The following is a 13,053-nucleotide window of genomic DNA, read 5'->3' as shown; positions in this document are numbered from 1 at the left end:
TACCTTTGATGGCCGCTACAGTTATTTATTTATTTTTAAAAAATTAAGGACCAATTATCCAACAAGTACAGAGTTCCTCCGTATGTTTTAGCCTCCAGTCCCCCTCATCATCCTGGTTGCTCTTCTCTGCACTTTTTCCTAGGAGTCTCAACGTCTTTTTATTATTATTATTATTGCGCGGTGACCAAAACTGGACGCAGTATTCTAAGTGTTTGGTCTTACTCAGGCTTTACTTACCAAGACCTGGCTGACCACATTCCCGCCTTTCGTGTGTGTGTGCGCGGGAAATCCGGCGGGACACTTTCCCCTTCTCCGCCTGCTGGCGTGGGGCTGGGGGGGGGTTGGGGGAGAGTTTTGGCGACGGCGGCTCCCCGCGCGCGTGGGGCGTGTGCAGCTGGGGGAGTCTCCACCTCTTCTGGCGCGGGCCCGGGGAACTGCCGGAGCCGCCGCCTTGGAGCTCTCCTCAGACGGGGCCGGAGGCGAAGGAGCGCGCTCTGCAAGCCGGACGAGGCGGCGGCGTTGGCGGTCTGCAATCGCTTTTTTCTCTCTCTGGGAGCAGCGTCCGAAAGAGCGACCCTCGGCGGCCTCTTTTGGTAGCGGCCTCGGCTCCATGGACGCCAGGTGGCTTTTCTGCCGAAGCAAAGCGCGCTGAGCGGCTGGGCTGCTCTCGCCCATCGGCCGATTTTTTTTTTTTTTTTTGGTGGTGGTGGTGGGGGGGGGAATCGGCTCGTTTAAAGAGAGGAGGCTCCGCTTTGGCCATGCTGCGATCGTGGGCGCTCGTCGGGGCGGCTTTCTTCTTAGGTGAGAGTTCCGCCCGGCTCGGCTGCTGGGTGAATTTGGGGAAGCGGGTGGGGACGGGAGTGCGGTGGTGGGACTTGGGTGGCTCGGCGTTCCCTGGCGCCGTCGAAGTTTCAGTCGGAGCTATTGAGGTCTTGCGGGAAAGCGACGTCCGCTCCCCAAGAATGGGGTCCCCCCCACCCCCAGCCTAGCGAGCTCCAGGAATGGAGCCTTGGATTTATTTGCCCCGGACAAACGTTAAAACGAGGGGTCCTTGATGCTCTCTCTGAACTTGCTTATTTGCTAGCACTGATGAGGTTACCTAATTTGGGTAGTGAAACGTCTGCAAGAAAACAAGCAAGCTCAGGGAGCACTAAGGACCCCCCCCTTCTTGTCCACCCAAATATTCTCCTTTATTGAAATGTGAAAGTCAAAATGTCAAACCGAGCGCTTCGCACACGCAGTTCGGGATAGATACGGGGCTGCCGTCGAAGAGACGGTGCAAATCGCGCTGCGGAAAACTCTTTCCTTTAACGCGGGATCGTTCAAAGTCAACCCTACGATGGACAACGCGCTGCCAGAAAAAGCAGCGCCGTCTATTTCTCGACCCGCTTCAAAAGTGAAGCCTCCGCTAGCTTGATTTGTACCCTGCGACGGGTTTGGAAATTTTTTGAGGTTCGAGGGTGTTATGAGAAACTAACCGCGGAATTACTCTTGGGTTGCAGGGGAAGGTGGTCAGTTAGCTGGAAATTAAAAAATAAAAATTAAAAAAAAATAAAAATCAGGAACAGCAGTACCGTAAAGGGCATGTTTAGTAGCTAATCCGTGAACGCTTCTGCTAAAATGTGTTGACCTTTTAAAGCTGCCGCAAAAGCTTTTACTAATTTTGTTTTGGTAAACTCGGAGGGCTCTCCTCAACAAAGAGAAGATCCACTCCCATCCGTGTTTTAATGTTGCGATCAGTAATAAAGATACGGTGCAGTTAAGGAAATAATTGGTTTTTCTTGATCAATTCAAAGGACTTTGTTCCATGTGGGGCAAAATGGCTCAGGAGATTCTCATTCATTCCAGCTCATAGTTGTCCCAAAGGAGCTTTTATTTTAAAGGCAACTGAACTGTCTGGTTTATTTGTTTGTTTTTTTTAAGTCGTTTCCCTTCTCACCCAAGAAGCTGAAGAAGAGCTGAAGAAGCTTCTTGGATGAGAAGTGAAACGTCTTGAAAGAAACATCCGACAGTTTGGTTGCCTTTAAAATAAAAGCACCTTTGAGACCTAATGCAGTCAGAAGTGGGAGAAACTGAATACACCTGTTTGCAAATAAAAAACCCCCTGAGTTAGCATATTGGCTTACATAAGGATGAACCAATTTGCATGTTTGGTATTCTTTTAATTAGCCTAAGAGGAGCAGTTCCCCTGGTTCAGTGTTTCTCAATCTGGGTATGTTTAGGATGTATGAACTTCAACTCCCAGGATTTCCCAGACACTAATATATATAAAGAAAGCGTGGGAAACTGCTGACTTTCTTGGCTTTTTGAAAAAAGTAAATTCTGCACAGAATGAAATAGCCAACGAGTGACTGTTGACCACTTTACATTGAGAATGTATAGAGAATGGAGAACCATTAATGGAGAACCATTAATGCAGTGTGAAAGTTAATCACAGGCTGCATTCTCAAGAGGCAATTCTGTTTGGAATAAACAGACTTTCCTTCACCAACTTTTTAAGAAGCCAAATTGTTTCTTGCTTTTTAGCACACTGTCTTTTTTTTTTTAAAGGATGCTTCTTCATAATATTACGCTCTGGAGAATATGGGGGAATTCTCTCCAAAAGTAGCATAACGTGTGAGACTTAATAAATCTGTTTCCTGTGTGGGCTGAACCACCTGGGCTCCTATTTGTAATGCAGGATGGACAAAAAACCAGGAAAAGCATCCAAATACTCCTGTCAGTTGCCCAGAATAGATGAGGCTTCCTGTGTCTCTTGTGCCCAAAATACCAGATGGTGAGGGTGTGTGTGTGTGTGCTAAATCTAAGACAATGTCATATTCAGAATCCTTCTGTTCTTTCTTCTCCCTTTCCATATTCTGGAATTGACAGCAGGCTCTGTGGGTAGCCTGGTTGAACCTTGGCTCATGCGTTAAGCCAAGTCTGTCCTAAGGCCAATTCCAGAAGAGTGGCCACAATAACCAATAGTAGCTAATATAGCAAAGAGTCTGGAGGTGGCATCAATACAAATCCTACTCCTCTATTTTTTTTTTTTTTTGTCTTGTTTTATAGAAAAGAACTTCTGTCACCAGATGGATATGTTGGCTGATTTTTTTAAAGTGGGAAAAATATTATTTTCTTGTGCTCTTTGGTCTTTTTCCTTTGAAATCACAAGTCACTGATCTCTTGGCTTGCAGATGTTAGACTGTAACAAAAGGGTTTCAGACACACGCAAATCATGTGTTAGGTTTCTGCTTCTGTTTGCTGGGACTGGGATGGGTTCAGAAAGCAGCTCCCTTCTCAAGCAAAACTAATAAAATATCAGATTCAGTAATGAAGAAGAGATGACTGCCGAGTTTATTAAAAACATCTAAAGTTTGCACGGAAGAATTTTCTGAATAAGAAGACCGTTTGGTGGGGGTGAATGGGATAAGGGACATTACTATCATCCTTTCCCATTATTGTATGATATTGAGCGGGTTTAACTGGATAAATGAGGATTTTTTAAGATTGGGGATTTGTCCTTCTCTTTGTGAAAGTTTTTCCCCTCGGTCACTTGCACACTCTTCCAGCGCTTGCTGCATTTGCGTTTTATAGCTTTCAACGGCATGCAAATATTCTTGGTACGATAGCAGAATATACAAAAGACATGCCAATCTATATAAAGAAGAATATTTGTGTGCACACAGTGGGCCTTCATGAAGCAGAGAAGAAGGATTGCTAGTTGCTCAAATGGTGATGAGAGTTGACATTCGTGTATATAAACATGACATTCCCTGGCAAGTTTTGTAAAATCTGAAGCCACCCAAAATCTGAAGCCATGGCTGACGTTCATTTACTTTATGGAAAAACATCTGGAAAGTCAGGTATAGTGAGTTCACTTGTTGAGATGGGTAGCCATACAGATTAAATTAATACATAAAATAAATCAAATGATAGACTTCTGCACCTGTGCAGAATGTGAAGCTACTGATATTCACATCCTACAATAGTGTTTCTCAACCTTAGCAACTTTTAAGATATGTGGACTTCAACTCCCAGGATTCCCTAGCCAGTCATATATGTACTGTTTGGGGAATTCTGGGAGTTGAAGTCCTTATATATCTTAAAATTGCCAAGGTTGAAAAACCTTAGAAGCTAGAGTTCAACACATTTGACCGATAGCTAAAAGCAAAACATTGATGGTGTAGTGGACTAGGAGTGCAGAAATCTAAGCTCTGCCCTCAGCCATGGAAGCTGAGTGGGTATCTTTGGGGCAGTCACACTTTTTCTACCCAGCCTACTTCACAGGGTTAGTGTTGTGGGGAAAAGTTGGAGCATAATGTAGATTTCATTGACTTCTGGTACAAAAGACCGGATATTAATTTAATATCACATGATTACCAAATGTCATATTAAATCCAAGTAGAAGGTTAAGATGGGCTGAGATTAAAAGGTCTTTGTTTTTAGGGTTATAATCCACAGTAGCAGATAAAGCAATAAATAATACAGCTCTGTCTTCTAGAATGCCTAATCTTCTGAGCGATCTGCTCAGTTTTTCAAGTATCAAAATGATTTTTTCAACAGCAGGGACTTGAAGCTATCAAAGCAGTTCAAAATCAGGTTTATATCCTCACACTCTTCTTTTTGCAATGTTTGGAAATGAAGAAATGAATTTGAAATGAAGCAGTGGCTTCATTTTCTTCCTTCTAAAATTAAATCTGGAACATCTCAATCCCTGCATATAGTTAACAGGTCTTCTGTTGTAAACCATGTCTACCTGTCATAGACTTCACCCTAACCTGTAAGCTTTCACCTTTTTAATTTTTGAAACAGAAAGCTTTTTTGTGTGCACTCTCAACTACATTAAGACAGGATCTCCGAGGGACTTGTTGGTAGACTCTTAAATGGCTAGGAACTTAAGCCGCTCAACTAAGTTGGGGCTATGCTTGGCTGGTCCCCAAATAGAGCAGACATTAAAATGCTGGTACTGAATGTGTTCAGTGCATAATTCCTTTTTGTCCTGGTTGAATGTATATGCTAAGCAATACTTCTGCTGGCTTTGTTGTACTGAGAGTGATAGATTTAAGGGCTTCCTGCTATACTTTGCTGGATAGATAGATATGTTCACTCATCACCCCTCTTAAGACTTAGAATAACTTTATTGTCACTCTGAATGTACACTAATCGGCATACAATTCATGGGTGTCAAACTGGCGGCCCACAGGCCGGATGTGTCACACACAGGCCATGCCCCCCCAGCTCCACGAAGAGAAAAAACATCGTGAAACACCTGTGGCATACATTAAAATGAAATTTCGTTGCATACAGCTCTCAAAGAGTCTCCACCTCCAATGTACACTACATAAACATGACAAAATAAATAAATAAATAAATACAAGATTATGCATATACCCACATATATTATATGACACGGAGAAACAACACAGTTTAGATCGGACATATACATGTACATGGCAAGAGAAACAAATCTTGCGAGTTTACTAGACGGATGGCCTTTATTTTATTTTTTTATTTTTTTTATTTTTTTTTATATGCCGCCCTTCTCCGGAGACTCAGGGCGGCTTACAATGCGTTAAGCAATAGCCTTCATATTTTTGTATATTTTATACAAAGTCATCTTATTGCCCCCACAAACCGGGTCCTCATTTTACCCACCTTAGAAAGGATGGAAGGCTGAGTCGACCTTGAGCCTGGTGAGAATTGAACTAGCAGTAATTGCAGGCAGCTGGATGTTAAATGCTGCCTTAGTAGGAGGCATTAGCCTCCTACGCCACTCAGGCTCCTCATTTGGGAACCCTCATTTATGGATGAGGGTTCCCATTTTCACTGGCAGAGGGCTAGCAAGACAAACTAAAAACAAAACAAAAGGAGAAATGTTTCCCCTTTTGCATTTGAGCATGCAAGAATGGACAGGAAAAGAGAAAGGGAAAGGGGGAAGGACAAAGAAAAAGAAGGGAAGATAGGAAGAGAGCAAGGAAGGAAAAATAAAGAAAGAGGGGAAGGAAGAAGAAAGGAGAATGAAGAGGGAAGGAAAAAGAAGAAAAGGGAGGGAGGGAGGGAGGGAGGAAGTGAGGAAGGAGATTATAATGAGAGTGAGGTAGGGTCTGAAGGAAGTTTTGTCTTAGCACTTGGCCAGCACAGGTGCCCCTGATACAAGTGACGTTGAGCTGGCCATTCCCACCCTGACAACCCCCCCCCAAGGTTAAACTCAACCCTGATGCTGCCCTCAATGAAATTGAGTTTGACACTCCTGGACTAGAAGACCCTTCCAACTCTGTTATACTGTTACTGTTTCCCTAGACCACCAAACCAACAAAGAATTTAGTCTCCAAAGTGCTTCAGGGGGTGCCTGAATGGCATATGAGTTGCTGAGGCTTAGTCTTCTAAGAGGAACTTTGAGGCATCAGGGCAAGAACAGAAAGTGATTGAAGAGAGTCATGCAGAAGACTAATGGGCAAAGTAATAGGCAGTCAGATATTTAATAGAACTTGATTTACAGGAGTTATTGCTGTTAAGGGTAACCCTTTTTTTAGGTTAAAGGTGGGCACTACCTTTTCTGTTGAGGCAGATGCATTGTATGCTACTGGTCAGGGTGGATTTGATTTAAATTGAATTGATTTAAATCACAATTTAAATCATGATTTAAATCACTAGTAAAAAGGCTTGATTTAAATCAACTCGATTTAAATCATAATTTTTAAAGAGCAACTGTCATCTCTGCTACTCCTTTGACCCACTGTTGACTCACCGATAGTCCCAGTGTTGCAGAATATACAGCCTCATGCTACATACAGTATCTAAGCTCCATTTCATGCTGAATAAACTAAATTATTTATGTATCTTAAATAGAAACTATCTTACGATAGATTTTTACCCCAAAAGTTTTTTATTAAAATAAATTCGATAAAAATCAAAAAAATCCAATTTAAATAAAAAAAAATCTGATTTTTTTTGATTTTTTTAAAAAAAATCATTGATTTTTATCCACCCTGCTACTGGTGAATGCAGCTGAAACAAGCAACTGGTTGTGTGCATCCATCTCACTGTTGCAGGACTGAGCCTCTGGTATATTACTGTAGACGAGAAAGCTAATCAAATCACTTGTTAATTTTCTTGGTCTATGCAAATGTAGACAACATGTTGAATTTTTAGGCTTCCTCTCCCCCAGCATGCAAAAATGTTGTTTGACATAAAAGATCCTTGAATATGTACCAGCCTTCAATGTGGGTTGTTTTAAAAATATGGGACCAATATTACGCTATGCAGTTTCTCTGCCTGCTGTCTGAAGGAGTATTAGCTTGTTTTCTTTTCTTAGCATCTATGTTGGGTCTTACTCCATGAAACTTTTTCATAAGGAGGTGTGTGGTTAACTCCTGGCATTCAGAAGGGCTTGGAAGAACCGTGTCTCTCAAATAGTTTTTAAGTGATGTGATTTTTATTCTACGTGCTGCTGTACGCTGCGGTTTGTGCTAATTATTTTGAGCTGGCTGAATGTTAAAATAGAAGTTCATTGTTTCAGGGTTTTTTAAAAAAACTCCTCCTTGTGTTCTTCAGCAATAGATGGAAGAAACAATGGCTTGTTTGGGTTGGGATAAAGTGCTGTGCTAAAGTTATTTGTATTGTGGATTGTGGTTCATTGTGTTGTAGGGCTCGGGTTTTGTCGTAGCATGTTATGTGAACCAAGTCATTGTCTTAAGCTATGATAGCGTGTTGAGTGATCATAGGAATTACTCTTTCATGAGCTGAATTTAAGAGTGTAGTGCAATATTTCTCAACCTCGACAGCTTTAAGCATGGCTGACCAGAGAATTATGGGAGTTGAAGTCCCCCCATCCTAAAGTTGCTGAGGTTGAAAAACACTGTTCTATAATGAAAAAAGGAGTCAACATAGGAGCAGAAGTCACAGTGTTGGTGACTGGTCCATTTGAAGCTCCTCTCCTTTCTATGTGACTCCTTGTTATGTGACCCAGTGCAGACCATATGCAAGCATCTTCTACTTCCCAGTACTCATATTGACATAAATATACATACATTAAGAGCCATGGTGGCGCAGTGCTTAGAATGCAGTACTTCAGGCTACTTCTGCTGACTGCCGGCTGCCTGCAATTTGGCAGTTCGAAGCTCACCAGGCTCAAGGTTGATTCAGCCTTCCATCCTTCCGTGGTGGGTAAAATGAGGACCCCGATTGTTGGGGGCAATATGCTGACTCTGTAAACTGCTTAGAGAGGGCTGTAAAGCATTGTGAAGCGGTATATAAGTCTAAGTACTATTGCTATTGCTACATGCAACACAAGGGAAACAAAAACAGACAGGAAACACCTATGCAAACTCCCTGATCAGAGCCCCTCCCCAACATGCAGAAGACACACAGAAAACACATGTACACCCACACTCTGATTAGACCCTGGGGAGGAAGTCTGTACACAAGCACATGTACACACACCACACACATGCATGCACAAAAAACATTTTGCTACATGAAACAGAAGCAAATGCAGAAGCCTCCTATGGTGGTTGCTGGTACAGAACATGCTCTGCAGACTTTCCTTGCCTTCCTTTAGGATTCATAGAGATTCAGTGGTGGAAGGGCTGGAGAAAATACCAAAATAAATGTACTTTAACCATTGAGATTTGCTGGTGGTAGGAAAAATCTCAGTCCTTTGTAAAATAAGTTTCATGGGGAGGAAGGAAGGAAGGAAAGGAAGGAAGGAAGGAGATGGGAAGAATGAAGGGATGGAGAAAGGTGGTGGATGGAAGGAGGGAGGGAGGGAGGGAGGGAAGGAAGGAAGGAAGGAAGGAAGGAAGGAAGGAAGGAAGGAAGGAAGGAAGGAAGGAAGGAAGGGATTCATTGTTTTTTCCAATGTAGCCCCCAAGGTATGTGGAGGCTAGCAATTCTTTGAAAAGAATCTGATTGTGGAAGGCTAATAACTCCCATTTTCCTCCATTTCACAAAGTTTGATATGTATCAGTCTGGAATCTCTTTAAAGCCACAATTCAAGTCCTACATGTGCTGTATATGCATTATAAAGAGGAACTCTTCTATTTTTCCATTTGGTATGTTTAAAGTTGGAGCCATACACCTGTCCTGGAATTCTCTGAGCCTGGGAATGGACATTTGGAAACTATTGCAGGCCCAGCAGAGATCTTTATTCCTTTGCTCTTTATCCAGCAAATGGCTAACAACATCTCCCCTGTGTCAAGAAGCAGTCAGGAGGAGGATCAGACTCATCAAGAAACCTGTGCCTTCACATACTCAGTGGAAAAAGGGAAGCTATCTGGTTTCCAAGATTTTGTAACTTAACTTGTTTTTCATGGCAATAAATCTGATTATTGGACAATGCAAAGAGTTTTCTCCAGATACAGGTGTTGTCACCGTATCGTAAATCATGGGAGAACTGGCATGAGATACTTCACCTTCTCTCCACCATTTTTAATCATGTCATTTTACCCCATTGCAAAAGTCCAGTCCTGGATAAATATTTCTAGGAGTTTCTACGGAGATTCTTGTTGTGGTTCACTAGCAGCCTGCGGAGCTGGCAGCGGATAGTGAGGAGGCTGGGAAGGACAATGGGCCAGTCCTGCAGTCAGGGGAAGGCCCGGACGAGGGCTCTGCGTCAGAGGCAGAGATGGGGCCAGGGCCATCTGGGAACGATGCGCGGACTCCGGAGCCTCCAGAGGCGGACAGCAGAGAGGCAGAGGAACAGGAGGAACCTGTTCCTAGTGCACACATGCGAAGAGCTGTCAGAAGGCAAGAGCAGCTAAAGCAAAAAGGACGACTCAGGAGCAAGGCCAGGAGATGATTGGCCCCTCCCAGAAGACTTAAAAGAACAGCAACGGCTCTTGGGATCTTTGTAGGAAAGCAACTTTGCTACATTTGTTTCTTGTCAGCGTCTCTTGCTTCTGAACTTTGTGGAGTTTTGCCAAGAAAAGCCTTTGGCAGGGTGCCAAGGAAGACAAAGGTTGATGATAAGACTGAAAGATTGTTTATGAAGAATTTGTTTTGGAATTAATTTGAACTAAGCTGAGAATGAAGCAGGGGTGAAATCCAGCAGGTTCTGACAGGTTCTGTAGAGGAAATTTTGGACAGTTCAGAGAACCGGTAGCGGAAATTTTGAGTAGTTCGGAGAACTGGCAAATACCACCTCTGGCTGACCCCAGAGTGGGGTGGGAATGGAGATTTTGCAATATCCTTCCCCCAAGAATGGGAAGGGAATGGGGATTTTGCAGTATCCTTCCCCTGGAGTGTGGTGGGAATGGAGATTTTGCAGTATCCTTCCCCTGCCTTGCCCACCAAGCCACGCCCACCAAGCCACATCACACCCACCAAGCCACGCCCATAGAACAGATTGTAAAAAAAATTAGATTTCACCACTGGTTGACACCCTCTTCTTTGGGGCACCCCCTCAAATATTGGAACACTCCTATCACCTTCATGGTGAAGCAGGAAAAGTCTTTCTTTTCACTAGACTGTATTTCACCAAACTTGGATTTTATGGTTTATCTTAATAGTAAGAGATTATAATTTGGTAATTATAATTGTTAACGTATATATGATAAATTTTTACATGTATAGTACCCATCTCTTTATTCACATAGTAGATCTTTTTTGCATACTCTACATTTTTTTTCTTTATATGCATCTTGGACTTATGTTAATGTAGTTACCTGCTATTGCTTGGGAAAAAACTACCTAGCTTGACTTAACTTGAAGGGCTCACAGTTTGGTTTTATATGTGAAGGCAATAGCAAAAGTTGGCCCAAACCTGACTATTTCAGGTTAGAATAGCACTATCTTAATTGAACCAATTGAACCCAGACAGCTCAACTTTACAGCTCGTTAATATGGATTACAGCAGAAAGTTGAACAAGAATATCAACTTAGCTAGGTAGCATCCTAGGTCAAAGATGTCATATGATTGGATCTGTGGAAAGCTCCACTCAAGACTTTCAGCCACTCTTACCAACATACCATTGTTGGCACTAGAAAGCTGAGCTGACTTGTGGCTGGATTGGGGTTTCCCACAAATTGCAAGATGTCCCTTTCACACATGGAAACACTGGAGCACCACATAGCTGAGGAACAGGCCATTCTCATTAGAAGGAATGCCTTCAAATTCCTACCTCCAACATTTTTGGCTTTCCTTTTTCCCTACAACTGCTAAACCTGTATGGCACCATGGTGTCCTTTGCACTAAGCTTCAGAACAGTATCAGGCAATTTGCAAATGAAGCGAACTTCCCCCACAACAAATGCAGCAAGGAAAAGATGAGGGCTCCCATTTTAGCACTCCCTGGAATAGGGATCCCTAACACCTGGGCAATGGACCAGAACAAGTCTGTAGCCAATTAGGAAAGCAAAGCTTCATCTGTGCATACACGGGATCTAGATCGGGTGAAATGCTCCCGGTTCGGACCAGATCGCCCGATCTGGTAGCGATGGTGGCGGGTGGTTCGGAGCACCGGTAGCAAAAATCCCTGCGCCCCCCCCCACCATGCTCAGCTGAGCCGCATGATCATCAGAGGCTTTTTTTTTTACTTTTAAAAGCCTTTTTTCTACAACCTCTTCCGACAAATAATGCTTTTAAAGGTAAAAAAAAAAAGCCTCTGATGATCGTGCGGCTCAGCTGGGATCGTCGGAAGCTTTTCAAAGCATTTTTTTCTGCAACCTCTTCGGCGGAAGAGGTGGTAAAAAAAATTCTTTGAAAAGTCTCTGACGATCCCAGCTGAGTTGCCTGATCGTCAGAGAGGCTTTTCAAAGCATTTTTTGGCAATCTCTTCAGCTGAAAAAATGCTTTGAAAAGTTAAAAAAAAAAGTTGGTCACGCCCATCCAGTCACATTACCCCCCCCCAAGCCACACCCACAGAACCAGTAGTAACAAATTTTACATTTCACCCCGATCTAGATAGTATATGAAACCACGCCCCCCCTCTCGTCTATGGAAAATTTTTTTCCACAGAATCAGTCCCTGGTGCCCAAAATGTTGAGGGGGAGGGGGGGTTACTGCCCTACACAACTCAATACCTTTGGAGTTACAAGTTACTAATTACAGGCTGAAGTGAAGTGTTTTGACAATAGTGCCTGCAGCTACGTAGATGTGCCCTATATAGGTAAGACAGAAATGAGATAAAAAACCAGGGGTTATCAAACTGGTGGCCCACGGGCAGGATGCATCACGCCAGGCCATGCCCACCCCAAAAATGTCGCAAAATGTAATGTGATGGCAACGTGACACCATGAGTTTGACCCCCGTGAGATAGATAGTGTTCTTCGTGTAGGAAATGTTCTAACTATTTAATTAATTAATTTAATTTAATTAATTAAATTTATATGCCCGCCTTATATTTATCACTTATGCCAGGAATAATAGCAACAATTCTCTGCAAACACAGATCACCTGACAGAAGACAATATCTGAGTCAACAGACCTCACCCTAGTCTTGCTTGCTCTGATCTTCTCTGTGTTGTGACCTAGGTTTACTGAGTCATTACAGTACAATACAATACACAATTAGTCCCCAAAAAATCTATTTTATTGTAACAGCTGAGAATTACGTTCATTCTCAGCTGAGTCCCAATTAGTTGCAAAACAAGTCCTTCGAAAGAAGTCCTTTGGGATAATCACCAACCTTTATCTTCTTTGACACCCTGCTAAAGGTCTTACTTGGCAAAGCCCCATGAAGTTCAGAAACAAACAAGAGATGCCGATTGGAAACAGAGTTAGCAACGTTGCTTTCCTGCAAAAGGCCCAAGTGCCTTTCTCTTTTAAGCCTTATGGGAGGGGCCAATCATCTCCTGGCCTTACTCCCGAGTCATCCCTTTTGCTTTAGCTGCTCTTGCCTTCTGGCAGCTCTGCGCATGCGTGCACTAGGAACAGACTCCTCCTGTTCCTCTGCCTCTCTGCTGTCCGACTCTGGGGGCTCCGGAGTCCGTGCATCACTCTCAGATGGCCCTGGCCCCATCACTGCCTCCAACACAGAGCTGTCCCCAGACTCCAGGACTGGCCCATGTTCCTCCCCAGCCTCCTCACTGTCCGACTCTGCTGCCAGCTCCACAGGCTGCTTTTTTTTTTTTT

General features: G+C 43.2%; 1 protein-coding gene across 1 annotated transcript in view; it reads left to right on the top strand.

The window, feature by feature from the left end:
- The first annotated feature begins 758 nt into the window (after nucleotides 1-758).
- APCDD1L (APC down-regulated 1 like) overlaps nucleotides 759-13,053 on the top strand; it is a 55,903-nt gene continuing 43,608 nt past the window's right edge. The window contains exon 1 of the mRNA XM_070941122.1: nucleotides 759-801. Coding sequence (XP_070797223.1) covers nucleotides 759-801 — 43 coding nt within the window. The remainder of the gene's footprint in view (nucleotides 802-13,053) is intronic.

Source organism: Pituophis catenifer, unplaced genomic scaffold, assembly GCF_029215685.1.
Source record: "Pituophis catenifer annectens isolate HBS135680 unplaced genomic scaffold, rPitCat1.0.hap2 SCAF_3, whole genome shotgun sequence".
Taxonomy (NCBI): domain Eukaryota; kingdom Metazoa; phylum Chordata; class Lepidosauria; order Squamata; family Colubridae; genus Pituophis; species Pituophis catenifer.
Note: the sequence above shows the minus strand (reverse complement) of the source record. Positions and strands in the feature narration are given on the sequence as shown.